The sequence below is a fragment of the Acanthochromis polyacanthus genome, chromosome 5, assembly GCF_021347895.1.
Source record: "Acanthochromis polyacanthus isolate Apoly-LR-REF ecotype Palm Island chromosome 5, KAUST_Apoly_ChrSc, whole genome shotgun sequence".
Taxonomy (NCBI): domain Eukaryota; kingdom Metazoa; phylum Chordata; class Actinopteri; family Pomacentridae; genus Acanthochromis; species Acanthochromis polyacanthus.
The window spans coordinates 1,993,337-2,020,107 of NC_067117.1; the positions used below are offsets into that span (position 1 = coordinate 1,993,337).

A 26,771-nucleotide genomic window follows, 5' to 3' on the forward strand; every position below is an offset into this window, starting at 1 on the left:
CATCCTAAACTATGACGTTTTTGTAGTATTTTGGACCACATACTAAAGTATGACGTTTTTGTGACATTTTGGACGACATGCTAAACTATGACGTTTTTGTGACATTTTGGATGACATATTAAAGTATGAGGTTGTTGTCACATTTTGGACGACATACTAAACTATGACGTTTTTGTCATATTTTGGACGACATACTAACCTATGACGTTTTTGTCCACATTTTGGACGACATACTGAAGAATGACTTTTTGTGACATTTTGGACGACATACTAAACTCTGACGTTTTTTGTGACATTTTGGAAGACATAGTAAAGTATGAGGTTTTTGTCATATTTTGGACGCCATACTAAACTATGACGTTTTTGTCATATTTTGGATGACATACTAAAGTATGACTTTTTGTGACATTTTGGACAACATACTAAACTATGAATTTTTTTGTGACATTTTTGAAAACATACTAAACTGTGATGTTTTTGTAACATTTTGGATGACATACTAAACTATGACGTTTTTTGTGACATTTTGGATGACATACTAAACTATGATGTTGTTGTCACATTTTGGACGACATACTATCTCAGACGTTTTTTGTGACATTTTGGATGACATACTAAACTATGACGTTTTTGTGAAATTTTGGACGACATACTAAAGTATGACGTTTTTGTGAAATTTTGGACGACATACTAACCTATGACGTTTTTGTCACATTTTGGACGACATACTAACCTATGACGTTTTTGTCACATTTTGGACGACATACTAAACTATGACGTTTTTGTGACATTTTGGACGACATACTAACCTATGACGTTTTTGTCACATTTTGTACGACATACTAAACTATGACGTTTTTTGTGACATTTTGGACGACATACTAAAGTATGACGTTTTTGTCACATTTGTGATGACATACCAAACTATGACGTTTTTGTGAAATTGTGGACGACATGCTAAGCTATGAGGTTTTTTGTGACATTTTGGATGACATACTAAACTATGACGTTTTTGTGACATTTTGGATGACATACTAAACTATGACGTTTTTGTGACATTTTGGATGACATACTAAACTATGACGTTTTTTGTGACATTTTGGATGACATACTAAACTATGACGTTTTTGTGACATTTTGGACGACATACTAAACTATGACGTTTTTGTAACATTTTGGACGACATATTAAACTGTGATGATTTTGTCACATTTTGGACGACATACTAAACGATTACGTTTTTGTCATAATTTGGACGACATACTAAAGTATGACTTTTTGTCATATTTTGGACGACATACTAAACTATGAGGTTTTTGTGACATTTTGGACGACATACTAAACTATGATGTTTTTTGTGACATTTTGGACGACATACTAAACTATGACGTTTTTGTCACAATTGTGATGACATACTAACCTATGACGTTTTTGTCACATTTTTAGACGATGTCGTTTTTCATTGTTTTGACAACATACTGTCCTGTGACTTTTTAGCTGACATATTAAACACCGTTGTTTTCTCTCAGGATGTACTCTGATATGTGTCTGTGGTTGTTTATCGATAATTATCCTGTAAATCCTTCTACTCAGAAGGAACAATACACTACATACACACCTCTATACTCTGGTATTCAGAGTCTAATTAAAACTAAACATCATGCAGCTAAGCAACACAAACACGTTTTAATGGTGAATCATGTCTCCTCTAATCCTCTGCTAATAGTGATAAAACAAATCAACAGGACAACAGAGAAAGCAGTCAACGCTTCAGCTCGGTGTGGGTTTAATTTATTAGAAGATGGCATGAATGGAAAGGAGACAGAGAATCACAAACACATCAGGCTGATATACAAAGAGCAGACCTCCACGTCGTCACATGGAGGCCAAAATGAAAACAGAAACATGGTAGTACTTCACACTCGGGAGAGGATATCTCGTCATAATGGAGTTTTCATGTTCAAGTGCAATACAATATTCATAACCGTCTTGTTCAGCGTTCGGTTCAGAGTGAATGTGTGTTTGGGTTATGCATCTGTCGAGCTTTGTTTCTGTCGTATGACTTGGAATGAAGCATCTTTACATAGTGAACCTCTCGCGTTGCTGAAACCTCGAAAGTCCAGTCCATGCAACACATTTAACCCGAAGAGCAATAATTCCTGTTTGGGCCTCCACAGCTGCAGAAAAAACAGCTTATGTGAAGGCTGGGTTTGTTTCCTTTCAGGAGAATTCTGCAGTGAAAGCGTGCAGCTAATTCAGATCGAACAAAGGCTGTCTTTGTTTTGCCTTCAGCTCAAATCCACTGTTTGGTTGATTGCAGGTTCCCAGGGCATCCTGTTAGTGTTTCTATAAGTAAACTGCATGTTTGTTTGTTTTACCTGCTGTTCAAGTTCAGTTTATTTGCTGGAATTATGAGTACAGTTCAGCTGCTATGGCATTTGGAAGCGTGGTTTTGTAGTACAGATGATAATATTCAATGTTTTAACTCTCAAAATGTGTCTAAAAAGGTAAATTAACTGTCTGGAGTTGGGGTCTTTGCATTTTTCTCAAATTGGGACAGTTCAACTCCTATTTTTTCTGCTCTTTATACAAATTAAATCATTTTAGGTTCCATCTTTTGTGGATGTTGACATCAAACCGGCTAACTCTTCGCATAATTCAAAAACACAGTTCCAATAAGTGATATATATAGTGGGATTCACTTAATAACAATTCAGAGGCTTTACCTTGTAATTCTGAGAAGGTGGTTCGAGTTGATACTTTTAGTTCCTCTTTGGTTTGCAACGGTGAAAGATAATTCCACTGAATAACCTTGTTTTTAACACAGGAACAGTTCACATAATGGCTTTGCACTGACGTTTTACCACTTGAGCCCCAGTTCTTAGCTTCTTTTTGTCTACATTTCAGAAAAAATAAATTAAATTTTACTATTTACTCACAATTATACTCAGAGTTCTCACTTTAATTGTGCTGATCCTCTTGCAACTTTTAAAGTTTCTCAGCAGGTTTATTTGCGTCAGACAGAATTATGTCATCTGCAAAGAAATGTATTTCTTTATGCATAAATCTGACTGAGTTGTGGTGTGGATATACTTTCTTTGAGCTACATTTACAATGATGGCTGCCTCTGTAGAAGGTGGTAAAGAAAAAGCCAGCATTTACACAAATCTGTGCAATTAATTCTGCCAAAATAGCTGGCAAAAGATCATTTTTTAAAGTCAATGTTTGAAACCGTTATATCCGTACAAAGTGTAAAATGTTGGAAAAACTGAGCAGGGTTGGTGGTAATGGCACCATTTATTGTTTATGAGTTATTTATTGCATCCTCTAGAGGAATCCTCTGTTAATGCACATAGTACCTAAACAAATATATGAACAATTATGTTTACGATGCAGCGGGTTGTGTACGCAAACTTGTGGTTAAAATTCAAGTACATATCTGGACCTGCGACCTATTTTCTGCTTTCCCCTGATGCCTGAAGTTTCTGAAAACTTCCACACTAATGTTCCAAAGTATCCCAAACTCTGCTGCTTGGTCCTGTACCATTAGTCTGCTCTGTGAATGGGACTATTTTGGGCATTATTTCGCTAATCTTTAGTATTCAAACCTGCTTTATCCCAACGTTTCCTCATCCATTGAAGCAATTTAACCTGAAATCATTTAATTTGCTTGGTTCATAATTAAAAGCTGAAGCTTCCTTTGGCTAGTGACATTGAAAAATCCCCTCCAGACATGATGTAAAACATAAAAATACTCTAGATCTCTAATTTGGCATATTTGATGAGTTCAACCAACAGTTCTCAGCAGAAGGTGGATTCCTGGAAATCTTTCAGAGAAATGTTTGTATTTGAGCTCTGTTTTCGCATTTTAATAGTAATTATGCCTTGATTTAAGCAGCACTGTTCAAGCTTTAGGTGCTTCATAAAGACTACAAAAGGCTTAGATTAAAAAAAAAGAAGTAGACTTAAAACTGTTAAAATTGAACACTGGTCACACTACCTTTATTGTAGACCTGCAATGATCAGTCAATTAGTGGTCAACAGTTGGTTTGTGGAAATATTAGAAAAAAACGGAATATCTTTGGACAAAACACGACATTTTTCAGATTGTCATTTTTCACCACTTTCTGCCATTTAAGAGGCAGAAAATGGTGAAAATGATCTTCATTTGCAGCCTGACGTGCTTTGCCAACGTGTTATTTATTATTAATCTTCGGGGCAGATGCGTTGGGAGTCGGACCGTCGTCTTCTGTAGCCCTTTCGTTTCACTTCAGCTGCACTTCACAAGCACCAGCACAGCCTGAACCTCGCCGGGACCACTGAGCCGAACCACAGAGATGTTTTTGCATAGACATCAATTCAAGTCAGACCCATGCAAATGGACGATGAAACACAAAAACAAACAAACGAGGTGAGCGTGACCAAACACGGTGTCCACAGTTGAGTTCGAGGTTTATAAAAATAAGTGAGCTTGTTAAATATACCACATTATTATCAGTATTTTTTAAAAACAAAGGAAACAGAGAAGCGACCATCCAGTTGAGTGTTAATGTGTTTGTATATCGGTGTGTAGCTACTCGTCCGGCTCTGTTTAGTATTGCTTTAGTTCACACTGTCAGTGCAAAGACCGAGGCCTGGGAGTCGGCGCTACCTGTCAGTGTGCTAATGTGTATTTACATGTGTGTTTGTGTGGTTTTTTTGTGTGTTAGTGAGGCCAAGCGAACATGCAGCATTAGTCTCTGACGCTCCGGCAGTGAAGAAACCCAGCGTCAGGCGTCAGTTTAGTTGGAAACTAAATCAAAAGAAAGAAGGTTTTCTTGCTACTTTGACACACAGAGGAGGGATTCTGCCACAGAACTGCAATAAATAGACTCACACTTTCCTAATTTAGCTGCAATCAATCAGCGTGACACGGCAGCAATCGACCGCTGTGAGAATGATCGATATCCAAGAGCTTTAAAACACTGTTTATACACTCAAGTCTGAAAGGAGCATCGACGTTTAATGAGGTATCACTTTAAGGATGCATGTCATTAGACGAATATCTCACTCATGCTGGTCATCTGTATTGATAGGGGATTTGGAATCAATAAATTTGACCACAGCGGAGAATTTAGCAGCTAAAGAGGCAGATGTATTCCACATTAGCTGGTGGCAACCAAAAATGGAGCTAAAACATGATTCTAAATGAATGCTGTTGTTGGTAATAGCAGATATGTCTTAATTTACCAAGCGAACCGCATAAAATGTTTGTCTTTGATACATTTCTTGTCTACCTGAAATATAGTGGAGTATTTAGCAGCTAAACAGCTGGTGAAAACCAAAAACAGAGCAAAAACATGATTCTAAAAGGATGTCCTTATTTGTCTACCTAGCATGTACATTCTCAACAGGGAATTTCTTCAGATTCTTTTAAATATCAGATTCGGTCTTATTTTAAGAAACAAACTGAATAAAAATGTTTGTCTTTGATACTCTAGTGGAGCATTTAGCAGCTAAAGAGCTGGTGGAGACCAAAAATGGAGCTAAAACACAACTTTAAATGAATGTTGTTGCTGTTTGTCTATCTAGTTTGTAAATTCCCAGTAAATGTCTCTAGATTATTTTTAATATCAGATATGTCTTATATTACCAAACTGCATAAAATGTTAGACTTTGATACATTTCTTTCCTCTCTGACTATAGTGGAGCAATTAGCAGCAAAGGAGCTGGTGGAGATCAAAAACGAAGCTAAAACACAACTTTAAACCAATGTTATTGCTCCTGTTTGTCTACTCAGTGTGTATGATTGCTCGTATATTGACCTATGGTGCCTCCAATTTAATTTTTAGCTTATTTTTCAGTTTATTTTACAGCTACAGATACGTAACCTTTGCAGTACTGTGGTCAACTGGTTGGACTTTTAGGAACCTAACAGGGATGCAGTTGTGTCACACTAATAAAATACAAATATGTGACTATATACAGATAGGCAGAGGCGTTGGAAAAAAGAAAATGGAACTGCAGACGATCCATAAATTGCCTGGAAACGTCTGTTTTTAACTTCCTTCTCTGAGACGCTACAGCAAGTGTCAACTCCATTCTGTGTGATGGACTGAAGCCAGACTTGGCCTGTTGTTATCTCAGCATGTCCCTGATATTTCTGCTAAGAGCTGACAAGTTATTGATCGGTACGACCGACCCACGCAGGAATTACTTGTCAAGACATCATTCTTTTAAAACTGATGCTACCGAAACTCCTCGCTGTAGACGTTTGAACATATACAGTAAATTAAAGTCAGCTGCACTCTGCTGTCTCATGTTTATACCAACTTTAAAGCAGGTTTTTAGGAAGTGTAGTTCTACTTTTATTGTAGTTCTGTGGATACTAAAAGTGGAGAAGCAGACATTTACAAACCAATATCCCCAGTTAGAAAGAAGTAAAATGTCCAGTTTGAGCTCACAGATGAAAACACCACTGTTCTAACAAAAACATCTGGTTATTAGCATCAATGGTACAGTGATCATTTTTTTGTTTTCCAAAAAGAAAATTCATTTAGTTTACACATCTAATAAAAAACAAATCAAAAACAACAAAAAAACAGTTTTACAGTATTCACCTGCAGCCATGTTGGAAAGAGAAAGGTTCTAAAACTGCAAAGTGGAATATTCAATAAGTTAAAAAATAATTTAAACAACACATTTAAAGTGAGAACTTAAATCTGTTTTAAAAAAAAAACTCTTTACAACGAATACTGAAAGTAAAGGAAAAAAGAAAACAGAAGAAGAAGCAGAAAGGGAATAATCATTTACAAGTCGACATCATTGTATACAAAAGCCGAGTTGTTCAGCTCAGTGTTAGTGACCAGTGATATAAACTCTGAGGGAGTATTCCATAATAGTTAATAAATATGCGAGTATACAACAGGAGAAGGAGACAAACGAGGAAGGGGAAAGCTGGATAGTCTCTATGGCTTTTACAGGCTTTTGTGGCCCAAATAACCGTAAATATCAGAACGCCCACCGACCCGCCGAGCTCCGATCACAGCTGCAAGAAGAACATTTAAAAGAGCCAACTTTAAGTGAAACAAGTGGGATTGTTGGAAAATGATGACGCTGGTGCTGATTTTTCACCATAGTCGGCCAAACAAATGGATAGTTTTTAAATGTCTCTGCACTTTTGTTGAATGTTGAAGGAGCAGATCATGAGGTAAAGCAATCAAAGGTAAGCTGGGCGAATTTAAAAAAGAAAGTTTAATTAAAACATCTGATGCATCTTCTGTTTTGTAATTGGCCACAAATTCATGTTTCTATCTTAAATTTTGTGTTCTATTGTTAAGTTTCTAACAAGGTGGCCACAAAAGTAGAGTTTTAGTATGTTAAAGTAAAAGTTTTGCCTGGGTAGTATGCAGGTAGAGCTGATGGATGTTTGCAACGCCAACAGACCATTTCTTGTTGCTACTGAAACACCTCTACGATGAGTTTTTACACCTACACCCCCAGTCAAAAGTTTTGAGACTGGTGAACCTTAGTAGGGGTTGGTTTCAGGCATCTTGTTCAGCCTTTCTATTTTCATTCCGCTGTGGCTTTCAAAGTGAGCCAAAACTATTACAAATACAGGTAGTATCAATAATCTTAGTCCAGTAATGATAATCCTCTTTGCTTCAGTAGAAGACAACCGGACTTCTGTTTTTGGTTCTCTGCTTCACGTTTGACTTTTGGGGACAGAGTTCCAGGTGTTTATTTTGGGCCACCTTTGGGGCTCAGGACTGCATTAAAAGTACCTGATAGGTGGTGTTGTAGCCCACCTTTATCATGTTTTAACTTCATTCTGACTGACTGGTGCTGAGTTCTAGGTATATATTTTGGGTCATCTTTGGGTAATATTGCCTGGTCAGGGACCTCAAAACTGCATTATAAGTACCTGATACGTGGTGCTGTTGACTTCCTTTGCTCTAGTCATATAGTATCGAGGTAAACTCAAAACAGGCAGACTCCCAGGTACTTTCTGTATTTTATGTTATATTTTCCAGGGATTTCAAGATTGCATCTAAAAGTATCCGATAGGTGGTGTTATAGACCCTTTATCCCCTGGTTGAGTTTTACTCGACAGTGACTGATTGCTGCGAGTTCCAGGTATTTATTTAGGGCCACCTTTGTATAAAACCACCTGGACAGGGATCTCACGACTGCATTACAATTACCTAATGAGTGGTGTTGTAGACCCCTTTGCCATGTTTTTAGTTTAACTCTGTCTAGAATGTGGACGTTGCTGTCCTCAAAGGAGTGTCCTTATCTTTTTGTTGAGTCTTTTCCTGAGGAGGTCCGGTGGGTTGAATGAACTGAACTGAACTGAACCACCACTTATCAGGTACTTATAATGCAGTCTTGGTATCCCTCTCCAGGCAGTTTCAGCGTCATTCACACCCTGAGTCTTGTGTTTTTGGGGTTGAGACAAAACCATCTGCCTTCTGCTGCACCTTCAAACAGGACAGAGACGTGAAAACATCCACAAGTTTGTCTGATTACGGAGGAAAATTCTTATGACTGTGTTTAGAAGCATTTATTTACAAGAGGGGAAGAAATCCGTGACCCTGAGTGGACCAAACCATTGTAGCCATATGGAGATCCGTCAACCTTAGAAAGCTGCTGTACAGGATTGTCATATTGTATTAGGCCCGCTCGCCTCGCTTTGGGGCTTTAAAAGCTTCTCTAACTTTGTTTTAAAATTGCTACTCAAAGATAAAGCTGACGGGTCAAAGAAGCAAGGTGAACAGTATTATTCTTCATCTTCTGTTTGTTTTTAATTTGTTTTCCCCTCGCAGAGCTTAAACTGATACCTGTGTGAAAATCTGAAATCCTCCCTCATTTCATTCCTGATAGCCCTGACAGGAGCCACCGCAGCAGGTCTGGAGGTGACTGTGACTGCTGATTTGTTCTTTTGAAGTTTACGATTCAGAAAGTAAACTCAGTTATAATTAGAATCCAGTTCTGTTTTTAGGGCTTTTCCTTTAGTCTGGTGTGCAGCCAAGGTATTTTGTCTTCTTTTTAATTTTTAATTGATTTTAGGTGCACTGGAGATGTGCACAATTAGTTGAATAAATGTTCCAACCCTCAGTAGTCAGCACATGAAATATTCGTTAAACTAATTAGCGACCAGATATACAACAACCAGGTGCTACAGCTAATGAAGAACACATTTTGTGACATGCATGTAAAGGATATAGGTTTTCTGTGTCTTTTGGCTGGATGCTGGCTTGATTTAACACAAAGCTCCGCAGATGACCCAGAAGTCTTGGTCATGGTGCTCCTTTCCGAGCTAAACTTCCACAATGTCTGATCTCTACAGTAAGAAGCTCCACCAGGTACTACAGCTAATCTACAACACAATTTTACTTTTGGAGCTTACACCCTACCCTATAATATGACATTTCCCCTCTAATACTACATTTACCCTCTAACGCTACATTTACCCTCAACCCCTGTATTTTAGACACTGTCCTACTGGACCTTGACAACAAGTTTCCTGACCACTTACGGGACATTTAAGGTACTACAGCTGTCCTCATAATGTATGCACTGTTTCATGCAGTATGTTCACTACTGGGACATACTACTTCATCATAATAGTGCGTCTTAAACTTAAAACTTCACAGGTAAGCTTGTTCATACTTACAAAAAGGCATAACTGTGCAGAGGATTGTCAGTCGGAATGGCTAGAAAAGCACACTGGCTTGTTCACTGCAAAATCTAACCAAACGTACAATATTTGGGTGTTTATTGGCATAATAGATTTGACAGACTGTGTACTGGGACATACTAAGTATATTTCTGGTGCATTATATAGTGTCTTAGTTTTGATATTGGAATGGACCCTAAATAACGCATGCTAGAATTGAGACATTCCTATTTTGCCCTAATCAGTTGAGCTGACTAGTGTTTCTGGTGCTGACTAGTTGACTAACTGCAGAATCTCTGTAGTTTGTGTTCAGAAAAGCTCAAACAACTTGAAAGTAAACATCCTGAAGTAATATTTCACCATTATTACATTATATCATCACATAAACCACCTGATTCAGTCTCATTGGCAGTTTATGAAATGATACCTTGAAAATGCTTTTACTGATACTGTCTTAATCCAGATTGACATTATGGGCAGATGAAACAGACTGAAAGACTTTGATTTCCAAGAGATTGAAGTACTCACTTATTACTTACTTATACTTTGGGATTTATCGACATTTACAGGTAGAGTTGCCATTTTTTCCACTGATCATCCCTTTCATCGGACATTCCGCTCTACCAAATTTGAAGAACATCGCTAACCCTGGTGTTGTGGAAAAGCCCTATTTGTGGCTGCACATGGCTCCCATTGATTGTGTTAATAAAACATTTCTGAAGTCATACATGATCCAATTATCCCACTTTGATATTTTAAGCAGTCAAGAGAAAGAAGACGTGATAAAGAGTGCAAAGGAGAAAGTAGGAAATTAAAGCGGCTCTTCCGTCCAACGCCAACCGGCAGCTACCTCACCGATGATCTCCTCCATCAGTACGGCGCAAACTTCTGTCTCTCCGGCTTCTTCATCCCGTTGGCCGAGGAGGAGATCTTGGCCGTGTAGGACGCCAGTGCCGCCGCCGCGTGGGCCGGTACCGGGACGGCCGCCGTCGTCTGCACCGAACCCGGTAGGATGGGAGCCCCGATGGCCGCCGCCGCCGCTGCTGCTGCTGCTGAGGCGGGAGGGGTGGAGAGTGCCAGGTAGGGGATGGATTTCACTCCCAGGAGGCTGGAGAGGGGAAGGGCGTAGGGGGCGCCCAGGATCGGAGCATGGGGCAGAGCGGCGCCCATCGCTGCCAGGGGGGAGGAGGAGGAGGACGAGGCGGAGGCAGGGGGGGCAGGCTGGGTGAAGCTCATGGTCAGGTCAACGGGAGACGGCATGGAGGAGGACTGGGCGGTGGATTTGGCGGTCTCTAAACTGGAGGAGGAGGAGGAGGAGGAGGAGGAGGAAGAGGAGGGAAGGGATAGGAGAGGAAGGAGGTGAAGGGAGGCGGGGAGGAGAGGGGGGAGGGTAGGAAGGGTTTGGATGGAGAAGGGTTAGAGGGTTCAAATAAAAGACATGTTAAAAAAAATCAAAAGCAAAATGAAACCAAAACAGGATCTTTAAAAACTAAAAATTAAAAAATGCAAAACGTAAATAAAATCTGACGGAAACTTAAAATCAGAAGACAGGTGTGTTTTGTTGGAGGTTGCAACAGATTATTGTAGGGAGTTCGCTGTACGGATGGGGGGTGTGCTGTATAAGTTGGGGTGATGGCTTGGGAGGGGGCTTAGGGAGGAGGGAACAAAACCATTATAGACATATTAGCATGAAGCTTCATCAGACAGGATGCTGCTTCAGAAACAAAGAAAAGGACGTATCAAATACCCAGTTACTGTTGCAGAGAGAAAAAAGATCCACCTCCAGGACGAGTTCGGATACTCTGGTTTCTGGAACTGCTAGACATTTAACATTAGAGTTTTTATCAAGATAAAACAATATTATGTTGGTAATCGTCAAAGACTGCCCGCCTTACAGACAAAGTGAATTAAAGAGTTAAGGGCTTGAATTTAAGTCTTTTAGTTCAGTTAGTGACAAACATATAACGTGTACAACCTTAATTTTAGGCCTTACATACTAACAATCCCTAATAAACTATGCTGCACTTCATGTTTAGCCACAACAGCCACAAATTAAAGTTTCTTTGTACATCTGAACTACTATCTAAATCAGTGAATTTATTTAGATACACCACCAGTGGAATCACTTAAATGCCAAATGACTTGAAAGTGTAACTGCATTATTACTAAGTTGACAATTATAAGCAACAGGCACCAAAATAGAAACTGAATGCAAACCAGATCATTCCACTCCCACCTCCGTGCTTCACTGTCAGGACTATGCATTCATCGTGGTAGTCCTGGTCTGGACAACACTAAACCATTAATATTTTCCAGTGAGCCTAACTGCATGAACGTGGCTCTAAAATGTGCTGTGAACTTTGTCAGTTTGGACCTATAGACCGTGTCTACGTCTACATCATGGCTCCACATGGAAAAGAATTGAACAGAGGAAGTGAAAAATCGGACTGTGAGTCTTCACAAAGATGGAAAAGGATCCAAGAAGATCAGCTAAAAATCAGTGAAGCACAGAGTCAGCAGTAATCAGGAGTTCTAGAAGGAGTCATAGTTCCACTGATCAGGAGGTCTAGAAGGAGTCATAGTTCCACTGATCAGGAGGTCTAGAAGGAGTCATAGTTCCACTGATCAGGAGGTCTAGAAGGAGTCATAGTACCACTGATCAGGAGGTCTAGAAGGAGTCATAGTTCCACTAATCAGGAGGTCTAGAAGGAGTCATAGCACCACTAATCAGGAGGTCTAGAAGGAGTCATAGCACCACTGATCAGGAGGTCTAGAAGGAGTCATAGCACCACTGATCAGGAGGTCTAGAAGGAGTCATAGTTCCACTAATCAGGAGGTCTAGAAGGAGTCATAGTACCACTAATCAGAGCTCCTAAAATGACTCCACAGACAGTGAACTACTTTCTCCATCCAGCTGTAAAAACAGACATCAGCTGCTTAAGATTTGGATCAGGGGTTCTGCATGGAAACCAGAGTTAGTGTGAAGCTCAGACAGTGTAAGGGAACATCAACCTCTACGGACGGAGGACCAGACCTAAACCTGGCTGCTGCTCAGAACTAAACTTCCAGATGAAAGTTTGCTTTAGAACATGAGAAGAAGTCTGATGGATGCATTCTTTGGTCAGATGAAGATCAATGAGTTTGGCTCAGATGGAGTCCAGATGTTTGGTGAGAACCTGACCAGGACTACCACAGTGGATGGATGGTCCTGACAGTGAAGCACAGAGGTGGGAGTGTGATGATCTGGAGCTGCATGAGGTCAAAAGGTGATATTTCTAGATGAATGTCGGAGGATAATCTAGAATACTGGCTGACAAGAAGCTGGAAGAAGATTCCAGCAGAGAACATCCAAAGACTTAGAGTTTCTACACAAGAAAAAAGTGGAACTATGACCTGGACAAGAAACCTGAACCCGATCCAAAACTACTTAAACTTCGTCCATAATGGCTCAGAGTTGTCCAAAATATCTCTAAATAAACTAATTGTCCAAATTTGACGAACATTACAACATCACTGAGACATTTGGTATCCTTCATGCTGAAGAGGATCCAGGATTGATTTTGACATCAAAATTGGATGGACAAAAGGTGGACATGTCAGATATTGAAACAAAAAAATGTATGAAAGGTGAACTGATTTTCATTGCACTGACGTCCTACTGTTGGGTCTGTATTTTCAATATCTGAATGGTTTGGTTCCATTTTTACATGAAAACAAATATCTACCGTTCAACTTAGCAGTAATCTAATTACTGTCAGGAGACACAATCTGGAATCATTTGATATTTAAGTGATTTTGCTCTGCGGTTTTCCTGGCACAGGAGGAACTTTAGGTCTTGGGTCGACAGTATAAATATTAACAGCAACTAAGACTTTTAGCTGTAAGACAGACTTGAACTTCACGCATCTGTCGCTAAGAGTGACGCAGATATTTCTGATATTTTACTGTCAATCTATGTCACTTTCTTTTCTCAACCACCTGCAATAAAAGGAGGAACACAGCATGAAACAGGACAGAAGAGCAACCCCTTAACGACCACATTAAATCTGTAGATGAGAGTCGTTCTGTCGGCTCAACAATAAGCTAAACGGGATAATTTTCTGTCTCATTAAACGAGTGTCCGAGTGCAGACAACTGTTCAAACATCATCTTTTCAGCCCAGTTTCCGTCTGTAATCAGGTTTCTAAACACCATCTCTCAGCCAAATGAACGAGTCACGGTGGAAACATCGACTATCGCCGCTGCTTCTTCTTCTCTGACAGGTTTCCTGATTGCACATGAAGGTCCACAGGGAGCACGCTCAGATGCATGAATAATCGACGGCAGATAAAAGGGAGAGGGGCTCGTCCTCCGTTTGTCACTGAAAACACACCGAAGGAAGGTGACTGAAACCTGCTAGAAACTAACGTTAAAACGACCGACGTGTGTTTTAGAAGCTGCTGCAGCGTTTAAAACTAATAACATGATCTTAAACTGCAGGAGGAGGTGGAGAAGAAGATTCTTGAGCAGATTATTAAAACACTTTCTAGTCTGGGGTTTGATTTAAAGATGCAGGAAGGTTTGTCGAGCCTCATATTCACCACCAACATTACGCCTCTTGGACTGTAACTGGAATTAATGCTGGTCTCAGAATGCAGGAGGTTTAAAGTCCAAACAGATTTTGACGTCGGGTTGCATCATGAGGAGAAACTTGACAGATATGTTCCTCTGTAATCTTCAAAATAAACTCACAACAAGCTCTGAAACTAACGATGCGTATCACACATGTTGGTCAGAAACAGCTGCAGAATCTCTCAACTTTTTTTTTAACTTTAAAAAGTATTTATTTTAGTTTGCACTAAAAAATAACCTGGAATCAACATGAATCAAAATGCTAACAGATGTTAGCAACACTAGAAAACATGTAGGAGTTACATACTGCATATGTTGAACTCTCCATGTCCTCTGCTCTGTTCACCATCAGTAGAAAGATGTTTCTCCATGCTGAATGGACCTCTAACAACGTGCTCCTCTGTTCACTGTTTCTGAGCCATGCTGACTTTATTTTATTCATGCAGTAGCTTTGATTTTCCTCTCAGTCACTCTCAGAAAACACTGCCTGCAGTTCAACCTGAAAACTGAATGCTTCACTGTTTTAATCTTTGTTTTTCTCACAGAATTTGGTGCAAATGGATTTTTTTTTGGAGAAGTCGTGAATGAGAATGTAGAAAAAACAGACTTTGATGAAATATTCTCGTGTAAGAATGATGATAAAATAATGTGTCACATGATGCGTTCAAGGACTGTCGGAAAGATGAAAGTTTCTCTTTTCTCACTGTTGGCGAGTCAGTCATGGAGAATCGGTGGAGTTGTATTTTTATTTGTATTTATTTTTGGTGACTTGTTGAATCAGATCTGCAGAATAATTTAAATGAAATATCACAACCTTAAGCTCACATTTAGTGAATCTTTCTGATGCAACATCAAACATGATAAATTCAAGGACCAACGGAAAGTTAAAAATCCAATCATTCTCTCTGTTTTGGTGAATTTTAAGAAGAATCATGATTGACTGCCAAAGTTAAGCCCTTCATTAAGTCAATTAACCACGTTTACTCCAAAATATAATCACAAAATCTGATAGTAAACAAACAAACCATTTCATAAAATCCACAGTTTGTCTGCTGGAAACGTCCATTAAGTCCCAGAGCTGCAGCTGAATGAGATGCACCGACCTGACCGTCGTTTCTGTCTGCAGCTGATTAAACGTCCGACAGAAACAGCAGCTTCGGTTCGTTTCACCTCCTCGACCTGACATTTCAGACCGAGTGTCCGTCTACATTTATATTCACGTCTGAGTGTTTCTGCTGTCAGCGCCGGACGACGCTCAGTGAAATATCAATTTCATCCGGCGTCCAATCATGGATTTGCATATTCATGCTGCTGGACGTTGAATTAAAGCAGCCTGGTGCCGGAATCCCTCGTCTGAGGCGTCGGATGTCTGATTAAATGGCAGAGAGGAGCTCTGTCCTCGCCGTTAATTTCTTTTTGTCATGCAGTGATTCTGATGTGATACTACTGGTGATATTTCCTGAATGTAAAAGAGCCCGTTTGTGCCGTAATGATGCTGCACTTAAACGCTGCTGGACGATAACCGGACATTCAGTCAAGAGCTGCACTTCAGATCCAATTTAAAACTCTTCAGTTTTAACCTGCAGCTTCAGTCGGATTCTATTTCTACTAAAAAACGTGCAAATAAAGTCCGTTATTTTCAGATGATTTGGTTTTTGCCTGAAAAATTAAAGAAGTCAAAGATCATGAAGTAGCAGCAGAATTCGAGGCTCACAAAGGTGTAAAGTTTGAATGATTGAAGGGAATGAGTGGAGAAGAAAATGTTTCTGTTTAATTTGGAAACAACAACTACAGAGATCCTAAAAGTCTAAAAAGACAGAATTTATTCATCTGGAAACATTTCATGTTGTGTTTTGAATCCGAATTGCTGAAATGGCGCCATTTATCAGCCACAAAAACAGACAGGATGGTCAGATCACCAACCTTCCGGCAGTCCTTGAACATGACACACATTACATGCATACATCAGGAAATGAACCAAACCTAAACTAAAAGTGAGGATATTTCCTCAGAACTGCTTCATTCTACATGTTTTGATAAAAAATGTGACAAAAATGAAACGTTAGAACTAAATTCTGTAAAAAAAAAAAGTCGTCCCTCCTCAGAGCAACTTATTCTCCCTGACCGACTCAGTTCTTAGTTTTCAAGTTGAACTGCAGGCAGTGTTTCCTCAGAGACTGAATGAACAAAATAAATGCAGCATGGCTCAGAAACAGTGAACAGAGGAGCAAGTTGTGGAGATCCATTCAGCATGGAGAAACATCTTTCTATAGATGATGAGCAGAGTAGAGAGGAAAAGTCTGGAGAGGAAACCAACCTAAACTAACTGTAACTAGATGTAACTGGATGTCTGTGTTTCTGGTCCTCCAGCTGTAGAAGGTCTGAACCGGCTTTAAGTGGATGTTGTGTTTCCTGCTCCAGTTCTTGAGGAAACTCACCAGGTGGTGATCAGATACTGAGCCAGGTTGATGGCGATCGGCGTCCCGGTGATGGTGACATGTCGGTCGCTGGTGCTGTCGATCTGACTGCCGATCTTAATCTGAGCCCCTGAAACCTGCCGGATCTCGTTGATCTTGGTTCCCTGGCGACCGATGATGGAGCCAATCAGCTGAGAGCAGGAAGAGATGAGAAGGATTAGTTAAGGTGGAATGATTTTAGGATGAAGAGTCCATTTAACAGGCTGGTAGATGATGTCAATATCAATTTCTTATTTTCTGTTTTATGTAACACTAACAAGGCAAAAAAAGACTAAATATCCTTTTTTGAAAACACATGAGAACAATAAAAAAAGCACAATTTCTGTAAAATAAACACCAACAAACTTACAACCAGTGTCTCTGAATGTATTAAAACAAACTGTCGGAATGACAACAGGACTAAATCAGCTCCTCCTAATAAGTTTAGGGGCCATTCCACCTTAAATCGTTAGAAAATTCTGCTCACCCCCCTGATTTGCCTGAAATGTTTATGATGTTAAATACACATATTTATATTGGCATTGGTAAATTTTTACCTTGATAAATCACATACTTCCTGAGGTAATCTTTTTTTTGCTTGTTTATTTCCAATCGACCCACTTTCACGCTGACATTTGAGGTCGTTAGAACAATATTTAAGGAACTATGAAAGATAAAACCTGAAATTTTGAAATATTACTGAAAAATAACCCGTGGAGTTCCCCAAGGGTTCATTCTGCATGTTTCTACGAGCTCAGATTATGGAAACCGACAAAATATGTTAAATCATTATGCAAATGACACACAACTTTATATACACATTGAAATTCTTGTCTGAAGAACAATATCTCAGAAACTATTAAAGATAAAACCCTGAAATTTTCACAGCTATTTCTCATTATGCCATCGATTCAGAATCTTTAATATTGGACAAATTGATCAAAAAAATCTCTGATTACGGTCAAACTGAAAAGAATCTGTGGAGTTCCTCAAGGCTCCATTCTGGGGTCTCTACTGTTCAGTATCTAAATGCTGCTACCAGCTCAGATTATGGAAACCAACAAAATATATTAAATCACTATGCAGATGACACACAACTTTATATAACCATGTTACCAGAAGACTTTAATCCCATACAAGTGATTAGAATTTTCTTAAGCTTAACAAAAGCAAAATTAAAGTAAAAAGAAGACGAACAATTAAAATCCAGCAGTCAGCTTCATTAGCTTCATTAAGGTAAAAACCACAAACCAAGACAAAAATCTTCGTGGATTCAAGAAAAATGCAAGAATAATTTCTTTTTAAATATCCCTGGTTTGCCTGAAATGTTTAAAGCATAAAATATGGATACTGATCAGGATATTTGGGAAATTGCAGATTAATGTATGAAATACTATCAGAGATAATGCATTCTTAAAAAGATGCCTGTTGACCCACTATGCAGACGACACACAACTTTATATCGCCATGTTACCTGAAGACTATAATCCCATACAAGGGCTCAGAATCTTTGTCAGCTTAACAAAGCAAAGCTAAAGGCAAAAAGAACAATTAAGACATGAATCTAAATAGACACATAATGATAATAATACCTAACTCAACCTTTTACCACCTTTGAGCCTTTTGTTCAAACATCCTCGATTTTCAATGTAAGAAAAAACTTGCTGAAAGTGGGCTGACGGGCAGTTTTTCACTATCTCTGAAAACTTCTCAAGTAAATCTGAGTTGGTTGAGCAGAATGAACCTGATGCTTTTAGATGGCATAAACCTGATATTTTACTGATTTTCCTGCAGCCTCCTCAGTGTTTCCATGTTTATTTTCCAGCCTCCATCTTGTTGTTTTTTCTGCTGCTGTCTCAGATTTATGAAGCAGCAACAGGTGCTGAACTCATCTGTTCTCCGGAGGTCTAAACTCGTCCTGGTGAGGCTTCAGTCATGCAGGAGGTAACAATAGACGGATCATTACTGCTTCACCTTCCTGTCAGTAAATACGTCTCGTTAGCTTTTTTTTGTAAACGACGGATCCGTGTTGTCAGGAGGCTGTCAGGGCTGAAGGTGGAGCTAAATTTAAAGAAAACTGATGATGTGCTGATGCATTATTCAACCTGTGTTTGTGTACAGAAGCTCCCAGTGAATCAAAAACTAGCATAAATTACTAGAAAAGAGCTAAAAAAAAATACATTTAGATTCATATCATCAGGAGAAAATCACATATTTTAATATCATATAAGAGGATTCAGACCAAATTTTCTTTGGATAAAACTACAAATTTTCATGACTTTGCATCACAAAAAGTGTCTTTTCCTGCTTGTAATTTCCTTCTCAACTGCAAATATGTCCAAACTAACCAAGGTGTGAGTATTTACAGGATTTAAGTGTTCTAAGAGGAGGTAGCAGCAGGTAAAGAGGAATAATCTCATTTGATCCAGTTAAACAATAAAGTCAGCAGTAATATTTGTTTATTCTGATCGCCGTTGGGAAATTAAGTGAACAAACAGCTAATTAACACTCAGCTCGGCTCATTAGTTTGTCATGGCTGACGTTAAGGGCCAAAATATGAACTAACTTCATCAGTTATTGTCAGCTCCAGCCTCAGCCCTCACCTCACCCCTCCCCTCATCCTCCCATTGCTTCACCCAGATGCTGTTCATCACCAATCACCCCTCCACTCAACTCTGGGCAGCACACCTGTGTCTCATCCACTCCATAAAAGCTGGTTTCACACTCCACACCCTGCCAGATAGCAAACTCTGCTTATGCAGTCAGTTCGTCTCGCCTTTAGCACATTTGCTATATTTCGTATATTCGCCTGTCTATAATACTCTTTCCCTGCCCCCTCCGGAACGAGAGCCTCCAGTCCGCTCTCCACCAACACCCCCTCTTCGGCAGCCGGTTCCCAGTACCGACACCCCCGCCCTCCCCTGTTAGTCAGTTAGCTTTAGTTCCCCTGGATCCTTCGTTTCCCTCACCTGTCCTCTGTCAGTTCTGCCTCTGTTATAAATAAATCCGCCTTTGTTCTTGCCTCGGTTCCTCGTCTGTGTGCTCTCTGCTCGGGTTCTCCCCCCACGCCTTGACAGTTATTTACAGTTTATTCTGTGTTTGTGTTTTATCATTAGAGACGATAATGGAGTCGAACTCTCGAGGTGAAACGATTCATTTCAGGTTCTGGTTGTGATCAAAACAAACAAAGGACAGATTTTACAGACATATTCTAATTAGTTTGTGGTTATATGAAATAAATAGTTTGGCTTTGAACATGGAGACAGAAAAATCAAAATGAAGATGATTTTTTTTTGCGTAGAGTGGAAGAAAAGCAGAAACATCTGTTTGTTTTCTAAAACAAATATTTTTCATTCTATCTTGCATCTTTGCAGCATTGTGACATTTCTGGTTCCAGTAGCTGGTTTGATTAAAAAGATTCTGGAATCATAAGGAACTGAAAAAGAAACCTCTGGGATGAAGGTGAAACATCTTTGAGAACCAAAAATCAAAAGTCCACTGTCAGAATTAAGAGAACCTCAAGGAATTTTAAGGATGTTTTGGAGGAAAGTTTAAGAGTTGAATTGAGAATTCGTTGCTGGAAAACTGTAATTACGGAGAAACGTTACTGGAAGACCTTTTTGTAGAACTATATGTTGACCTACATTTACAGTTCCATTTGAAAAATCTTTCTTTTATTACAATATGAAGTTCTTTCAGACAATATAGGAAATGTTAATGTAAGTTTTAGAGATGGATTTTTGCAGTTTTTGGGCAAATTCGATTTCCTGTTTGACTTCCTGTTTACATAATTCTACACAAGTGACTTCCTCTTTGATTGTTGTGAATAACAAAACAAGCATATTTAGGAATATCCGCAAATTTTCTGATATTTTTTGGAGCTAAACAACACATTCATATGATAATATAGTAAAGAACTCAAAAAGGAATCCTATGAAACAGGTTTCTTTGAGGTTCTTCAGGAAAAATTTGCTGCAGTTTGTCAGTTTTTACAAGTTATTCAGATTATTTTGTGCAGTTGTTCCTCCATTTAAACATGCAGAATAACGTCAAACTGCTAAAAAGTGACAGTCAGTCATAAATGAAACATTTTCGTGTCGAATTCAATACAAAACCTTGAGATACTAAGAACATTTCGACTCCATGGATTGATTAAGCTGCAGAAACAAACTACAAGACAGAAACTTTGAATAAACTTCACGAGAAGAACATAGGCTACAATTAATTTTGTATATTTTTATACATTGTTCTTCATATTAAGTGTGATGAATGTTGAGGAACCAGAAAAGGTTCTTCAAGGGTCTTATACCTCCAAGTTTGTCTAAATTTGTAGCATTTGACCACAAGGGGACGCTAATCAAAAGTGTATTTTCTAAATTTTCTAACTTACACATCATAATCAGATAAATTTGTTCTAGTTTTAATAAGATTTAGTCTCACTTTTGTTTCCTTACGACCCAGATTTTCCTTTTTCAGACCTTCTGCTTCATATTTCCTGTTTTTTTTTTTTACCCTGCTAAAGCCTCGTTATCTGCACCACGAGCATTTCTTCACCAGCAGTCGTCTGACCAGCAGCTCTGGTTATTCTGGGACGCTCTGAGATAATTTAACTCTGGTATCTATAACGACGAGGTGACGGCAGACGACAACCAGGAATCGACCTTTAGACGTCACTAAAAGCATCCTGAACATCTCGAGCACTTCAGGTTCCTGATGTCTGACCTTTCACAACGGCAACTAAACGTACAGTTTGGGGTGAAGCTGGTTTTAAAGGTCATTAAAGGTCACGATCCAGTCTGTTTGTATCGCAGAAGAGGAAACCAAAGGAATCCATAAAGTCATTCTTTTGTCATTTAACATTCCACTGAGTCTAAGTGTAAAACATCGGACAAAATTCACAGGACAAAATGCTAACCCTGCTAGCATGCTATAAGATAAGATAAGGAGTTCCCAGTGCTGTAGCAGCAAATGTAGCAACATCAGTGGAGAAATAAAAATAAAGAAAGTTGGTACTACTACATACTGTAGTAATCAATACCTACAATTTACAGAAGTTCCCTGAATGCCTCACATAGAAGCTACAGTAGAAGCTAACCAGGTAGCTGCAGTTGACATCAATAATTAGTTGGAAAATAATGAAATAAGTTGATCTAATGTCAGGTTTGTCTTCGCTGGAACCAATTTATTTTATCCACGAGCTGTTTTTGTCAATACTGCAGTTGAAGTTGAGCTGTTGAAAGCCAAAATTAGCCAAAGCTAGCTGTTGCAACTGAACACATCTTCATACTTTTTCTTCTTTGTTGAGTCAGAGCTCTTTTTCTCTTCTATTTCCAACAACAAAAGCAATCATTTTATGTGTTCAGAAGTGCCTGAACCAGTGAAGAAGATTAAAACTACAACTTCCCACCTCCAGAAAAACACATTAGCAGCAAGTGCTAACAATAGTTGCACCAAAGTCAACCCGAGGATTTTTATAAACTCGCACATTTTTAAAAATTTAACTACAGCTGCTGTTTGGCAGTTGACTGAAGCACTGGAAGAAATTCATGCCACTGCCTAATTAATTAATCGACTATCAAAATGTCTGGTGCCTCAGTTCCTAAAATAACTTGTAGTTGGGGGTATTTCTCTTGATTCGGGTGTTGATGGTACCATTAGCGCTTTTGGTCCACTTTGTTTCATTCAAATCATGTCTTCTGAATGTTAATCGTGTTTCAGAATTGGTTTGAAGGTGGACAGAGGTTTGTTGATTTTGAAACATTTGGAGGATCTGTGAGTGATCCTCAGTCTTTTTCAAACAAAACTCAGCAAAAACCGACATTTAAATATCATACTAATGCACTAGTCAGCAAACTACGAGAAAAAAATTAGTATTTTTTACAGAAACAAAAAGCAGGAAATGAAAAATCAAAGCCTCCGTCTTCATTTACGGAGAGGTAAAACCAGTCTACATCTACCCTCTAACACTACATTTTCCCATATTTTATATGTAGGTCTTTTCAATGTACATTATAAAAAGTTTTAACGAGTTTTTTAAAATGAAAAACGAGTGATTTGTCCTCATTGAACCATTGATCTGTCAGAGGTAAAGAACACCATTACACTATATATTTATTTAAAAGTTTAGTAATTGAGTTAATAATGAGATGTAGTCAATGTTTTATTGGGATTTTTTGGTTTCTGACACTTCTGGATAATTAAACATCGCTGCTGTTCCTGAGAATCGAACCTAACAGGAGGGTTAAAAAGACAGAATGTGACGGTGGAACTGGCCAGAAGTGTTTGGGCCTCTGAGCTGCTTTATGTAAGAGCTGCTGGGTGAAGCCGGGAGGACGGGGAGGGCGACAGCAGCTATTTTTGGGTGATTCCCTGCTGCCCTTGTAATTTGGGAGGTTTGCTGAAGGAGAGTGAGGCGGAGGGCTGCTGTTGGAGCTCCGGCTGTGAGCTATAGGACGTCATTAAGCCGCTCCGCTCGGCCCTGAAACCGGCTCACAAACAAACATATCACACGGCGGCATGCTCCGGGCTTAAGCTCTCCGCTCTGAGCCAACGGTCTCTTTGTTGTTTCCCTCTGGCCGGTCATGTGAGTCCAAACATGCCAAAAACACGCCAACGGAAGCCTAGATCCTCTGGCAGGCGATGGCACCCGCAGAGGCGTTGATCGTCTCGTCAGGTTCGGGTGAAACGACCTCCTCGCGTCCTTTTAAGTGTTGGTCCATAAAGAGGCCGAAGTGAGGAAGTGTTAAGCGAACACGACGGTGGATTCCTGCAGAGACGATGGCAGATTGCTGCTGTCAGGTCCTCAGAATCTGGGACATTCAGCTCTAATATCACCTGTCCTGGTTGGAGGGTTTTATGAGTCATTCTTCACCCCCAAACACTGGAATAATTACTGATGTTCTGCAGCTTTAATCCATCCAGAGCTGAGTGGCTGAAAGCAAAACTCTAATGTTTCACATTTCCTCTTCTTTTCTTCTGTAATTTACCAGCTTACTCTAACTACAGTACTTTCACTTCCTGGTTAGATTATAATTAAGTCGCTTAAGTTTCTATTGGCTTTAAAAATTTAGCTTAAGGTGGTTTTCGACACACGTCCACTAACCATAAAGATATTAAAGATGCTAGTTCTGCACGTTACTCTGTGTTTATGTCTTATCTGAAATGCATGAACTCTGGTTGCGGGTCATTAAGTATCACAGAAGTCTTTGTCATGGTGTCCGTTGCTAGCTAAACCCAAATGCTTTCTGCTTGACAACATGAACTGTAGTCTCTCCAGTATTAAACAGTAAGATGCTCCACTGATACTACATTTACCCTCTAACGCTACGTTTACCCTCTAACGCTACGTTTACCCTCTAACGCTACGTTTACCCTCTAATGCTACATTTACCCTCTAACGTTACATTTATCCTCTAACGCTACGTTTACCCTCTAATGCTACGTTTACCCTCTAACGCTACGTTTACCCTCTAACGCTACGTTTACCCTCTAACGCTACATTTACCCTCTAACGCTACATTTACCCTCTAATGCTACATTTACCCTCTAATACTACATTTACCCTCTAACGTTACATTTACCCTCTAATGTTACATTTACCCTCTAACGCTACATTTACCCTCTAATACTACATTTACCCTCTAATGTTACATTTACCCTCTAACACTACATTTACCCTCTAATACTACATTTACCCTCTAATACTACATTTACCCTCTAACGCTACATTTACCCTCTAATACTACATTTACCCTCTAATGTTACATTTACCCTCTAATGTTACATTTACCCTCTAACGCTACATTTACCCTCTAACGCTACATTTACCCTCTAATACTACATTTACCCTCTAATGTTACATTTACCCTCTAACGCTACATTTACCCTCTAATACTACATTTACCCTCTAATGTTACATTTACCCTCTAATGTTACATTTACCCTCTAATGCTACATTTACCCTCTAATGCTACATTTACCCTCTAACGCTACATTTACCCTCTAATGTTACATTTACCCTCTAACGCTACATATACCCTCTAATGTTACATTTACCCTCTAACGTTACATTTACCCTCTAACGCTACATTTACCCTCTAATGTTACATTTACCCTCTAACGCTACATTTACCCTCTAACGCTACATTTACCCTCTAACGCTACGTTTACCCTCTAATGCTACGTTTACCCTCTAACGCTACGTTTACCCTCTAACGCTACATTTACCCTCTAATGCTACATTTACCCTCTAACACTACATTTACCCTCTAACGTTACATTTACCCTCTAACGTTACATTTACCCTCTAATACTACATTTACCCTCTAATGTTACATTTACCCTCTAATGCTACATTTACCCTCTAATACTACATTTACCCTCTAATGTTACATTTACCCTCTAACGCTACATTTACCCTCTAACACTACATTTACCCTCTAATGCTACATTTACCCTCTAATACTACATTTACCCTCTAATACTACATTTACCCTCTAACGCTACATTTACCCTCTAATACTACATTTACCCTCTAATGTTACATTTACCCTCTAATGTTACATTTACCCTCTAACGCTACATTTACCCTCTAACGCTACATTTACCCTCTAATACTACATTTACCCTCTAATGCTACATTTACCCTCTAACGCTACATTTACCCTCTAATACTACATTTACCCTCTAATGCTACATTTACCCTCTAACGCTACATTTACCCTCTAATACTACATTTACCCTCTAATGTTACATTTACCCTCTAATGTTACATTTACCCTCTAACGCTACATTTACCCTCTAATGCTACATTTACCCTCTAACGCTACATTTACCCTCTAATGCTACATTTACCCTCTAACGCTACATTTACCCTCTAATGTTACATTTACCCTCTAACGCTACATTTACCCTCTAATGTTACATTTACCCTCTAATGTTACATTTACCCTCTAACGCTACATTTACCCTCTAATGTTACATTTACCCTCTAACGCTACATTTACCCTCTAACGCTACATTTACCCTCTAACGCTACATTTACCCTCTAATGCTACATTTACCCTCTAATGTTACATTTACCCTCTAACGCTACATTTACCCTCTAACGCTACATTTACCCTCTAACGTTACATTTACCCTCTAACGCTACATTTACCCTCTAACGCTACATTTACCTTCTAACGCTACATTTACCCTCTAACGCTACATTTACCCTCTAACGCTACATTTACCCTCTAATGTTACATTTACCCTCTAACGCTACATTTACCCTCTAATACTACATTTACCCTCTAATGTTACATTTACCCTCTAACGCTACATTTACCCTCTAATGTTACATTTACCCTCTAACGCTACATTTACCCTCTAATACTACATTTACCCTCTAATGTTACATTTACCCTCTAACGCTACATTTACCCTCTAATGCTACATTTACCCTCTAACGCTACATTTACCCTCTAATGTTACATTTACCCTCTAACACTACATTTACCCTCTAATGCTACATTTACCCTCTAACGCTACATTTACCCTCTAACGCTACATTTACCCTCTAATGTTACATTTACCCTCTAACGTTACATTTACCTTCTAACGCTACATTTACCCTCTAACGCTACATTTACCCTCTAATACTACATTTACCCTCTAACGCTACATTTACCCTCTAATACTACATTTACCCTCTAATACTACATTTACCCTCTAATGTTACATTTACCCTCTAATGTTACATTTACCCTCTAACGCTACATTTACCCTCTAATGCTACATTTACCCTCTAATGCCACACATACAAGAAACTGTTGATTGTTAATTTTTGGTTCTTCAGTGACTGACTTCTCTCCACTCAGCAGTAAAACCTTCATGTCAGAACATTTAGAGTCAAAACACATCGATGTCACCGAGTAATCGACCGTTACATTAGTTTTCCACCAATCTGGTCGATGATTTAGTCGACATTATTTATTGTTTGCGCTCCTAATGCTGGTGTAAAAGTTAAAATGCATTTGAACCATTGGGGAATGAAGGCGCTCCAG

The 26,771-nt window shown here is 39.1% G+C and overlaps 1 protein-coding gene across 1 annotated transcript in view; it reads right to left on the reverse strand.

Moving 5' to 3' along the window:
• Nucleotides 1-1,775: 1,775 nt before the first annotated feature.
• Nucleotides 1,776-26,771, reverse strand: part of LOC110971126 (poly(rC)-binding protein 4-like) — a 134,011-nt gene continuing 109,015 nt past the window's right edge. Inside the window, exons 14-15 of the mRNA XM_051948554.1 lie at nucleotides 16,708-16,877; nucleotides 1,776-10,955 (exon numbers count right to left, since the gene is read on the reverse strand). Of these exons, the coding sequence (XP_051804514.1) occupies nucleotides 10,529-10,955; nucleotides 16,708-16,877 (597 nt within the window). The 3' untranslated portion in view covers nucleotides 1,776-10,528. The remainder of the gene's footprint in view (nucleotides 10,956-16,707; nucleotides 16,878-26,771) is intronic.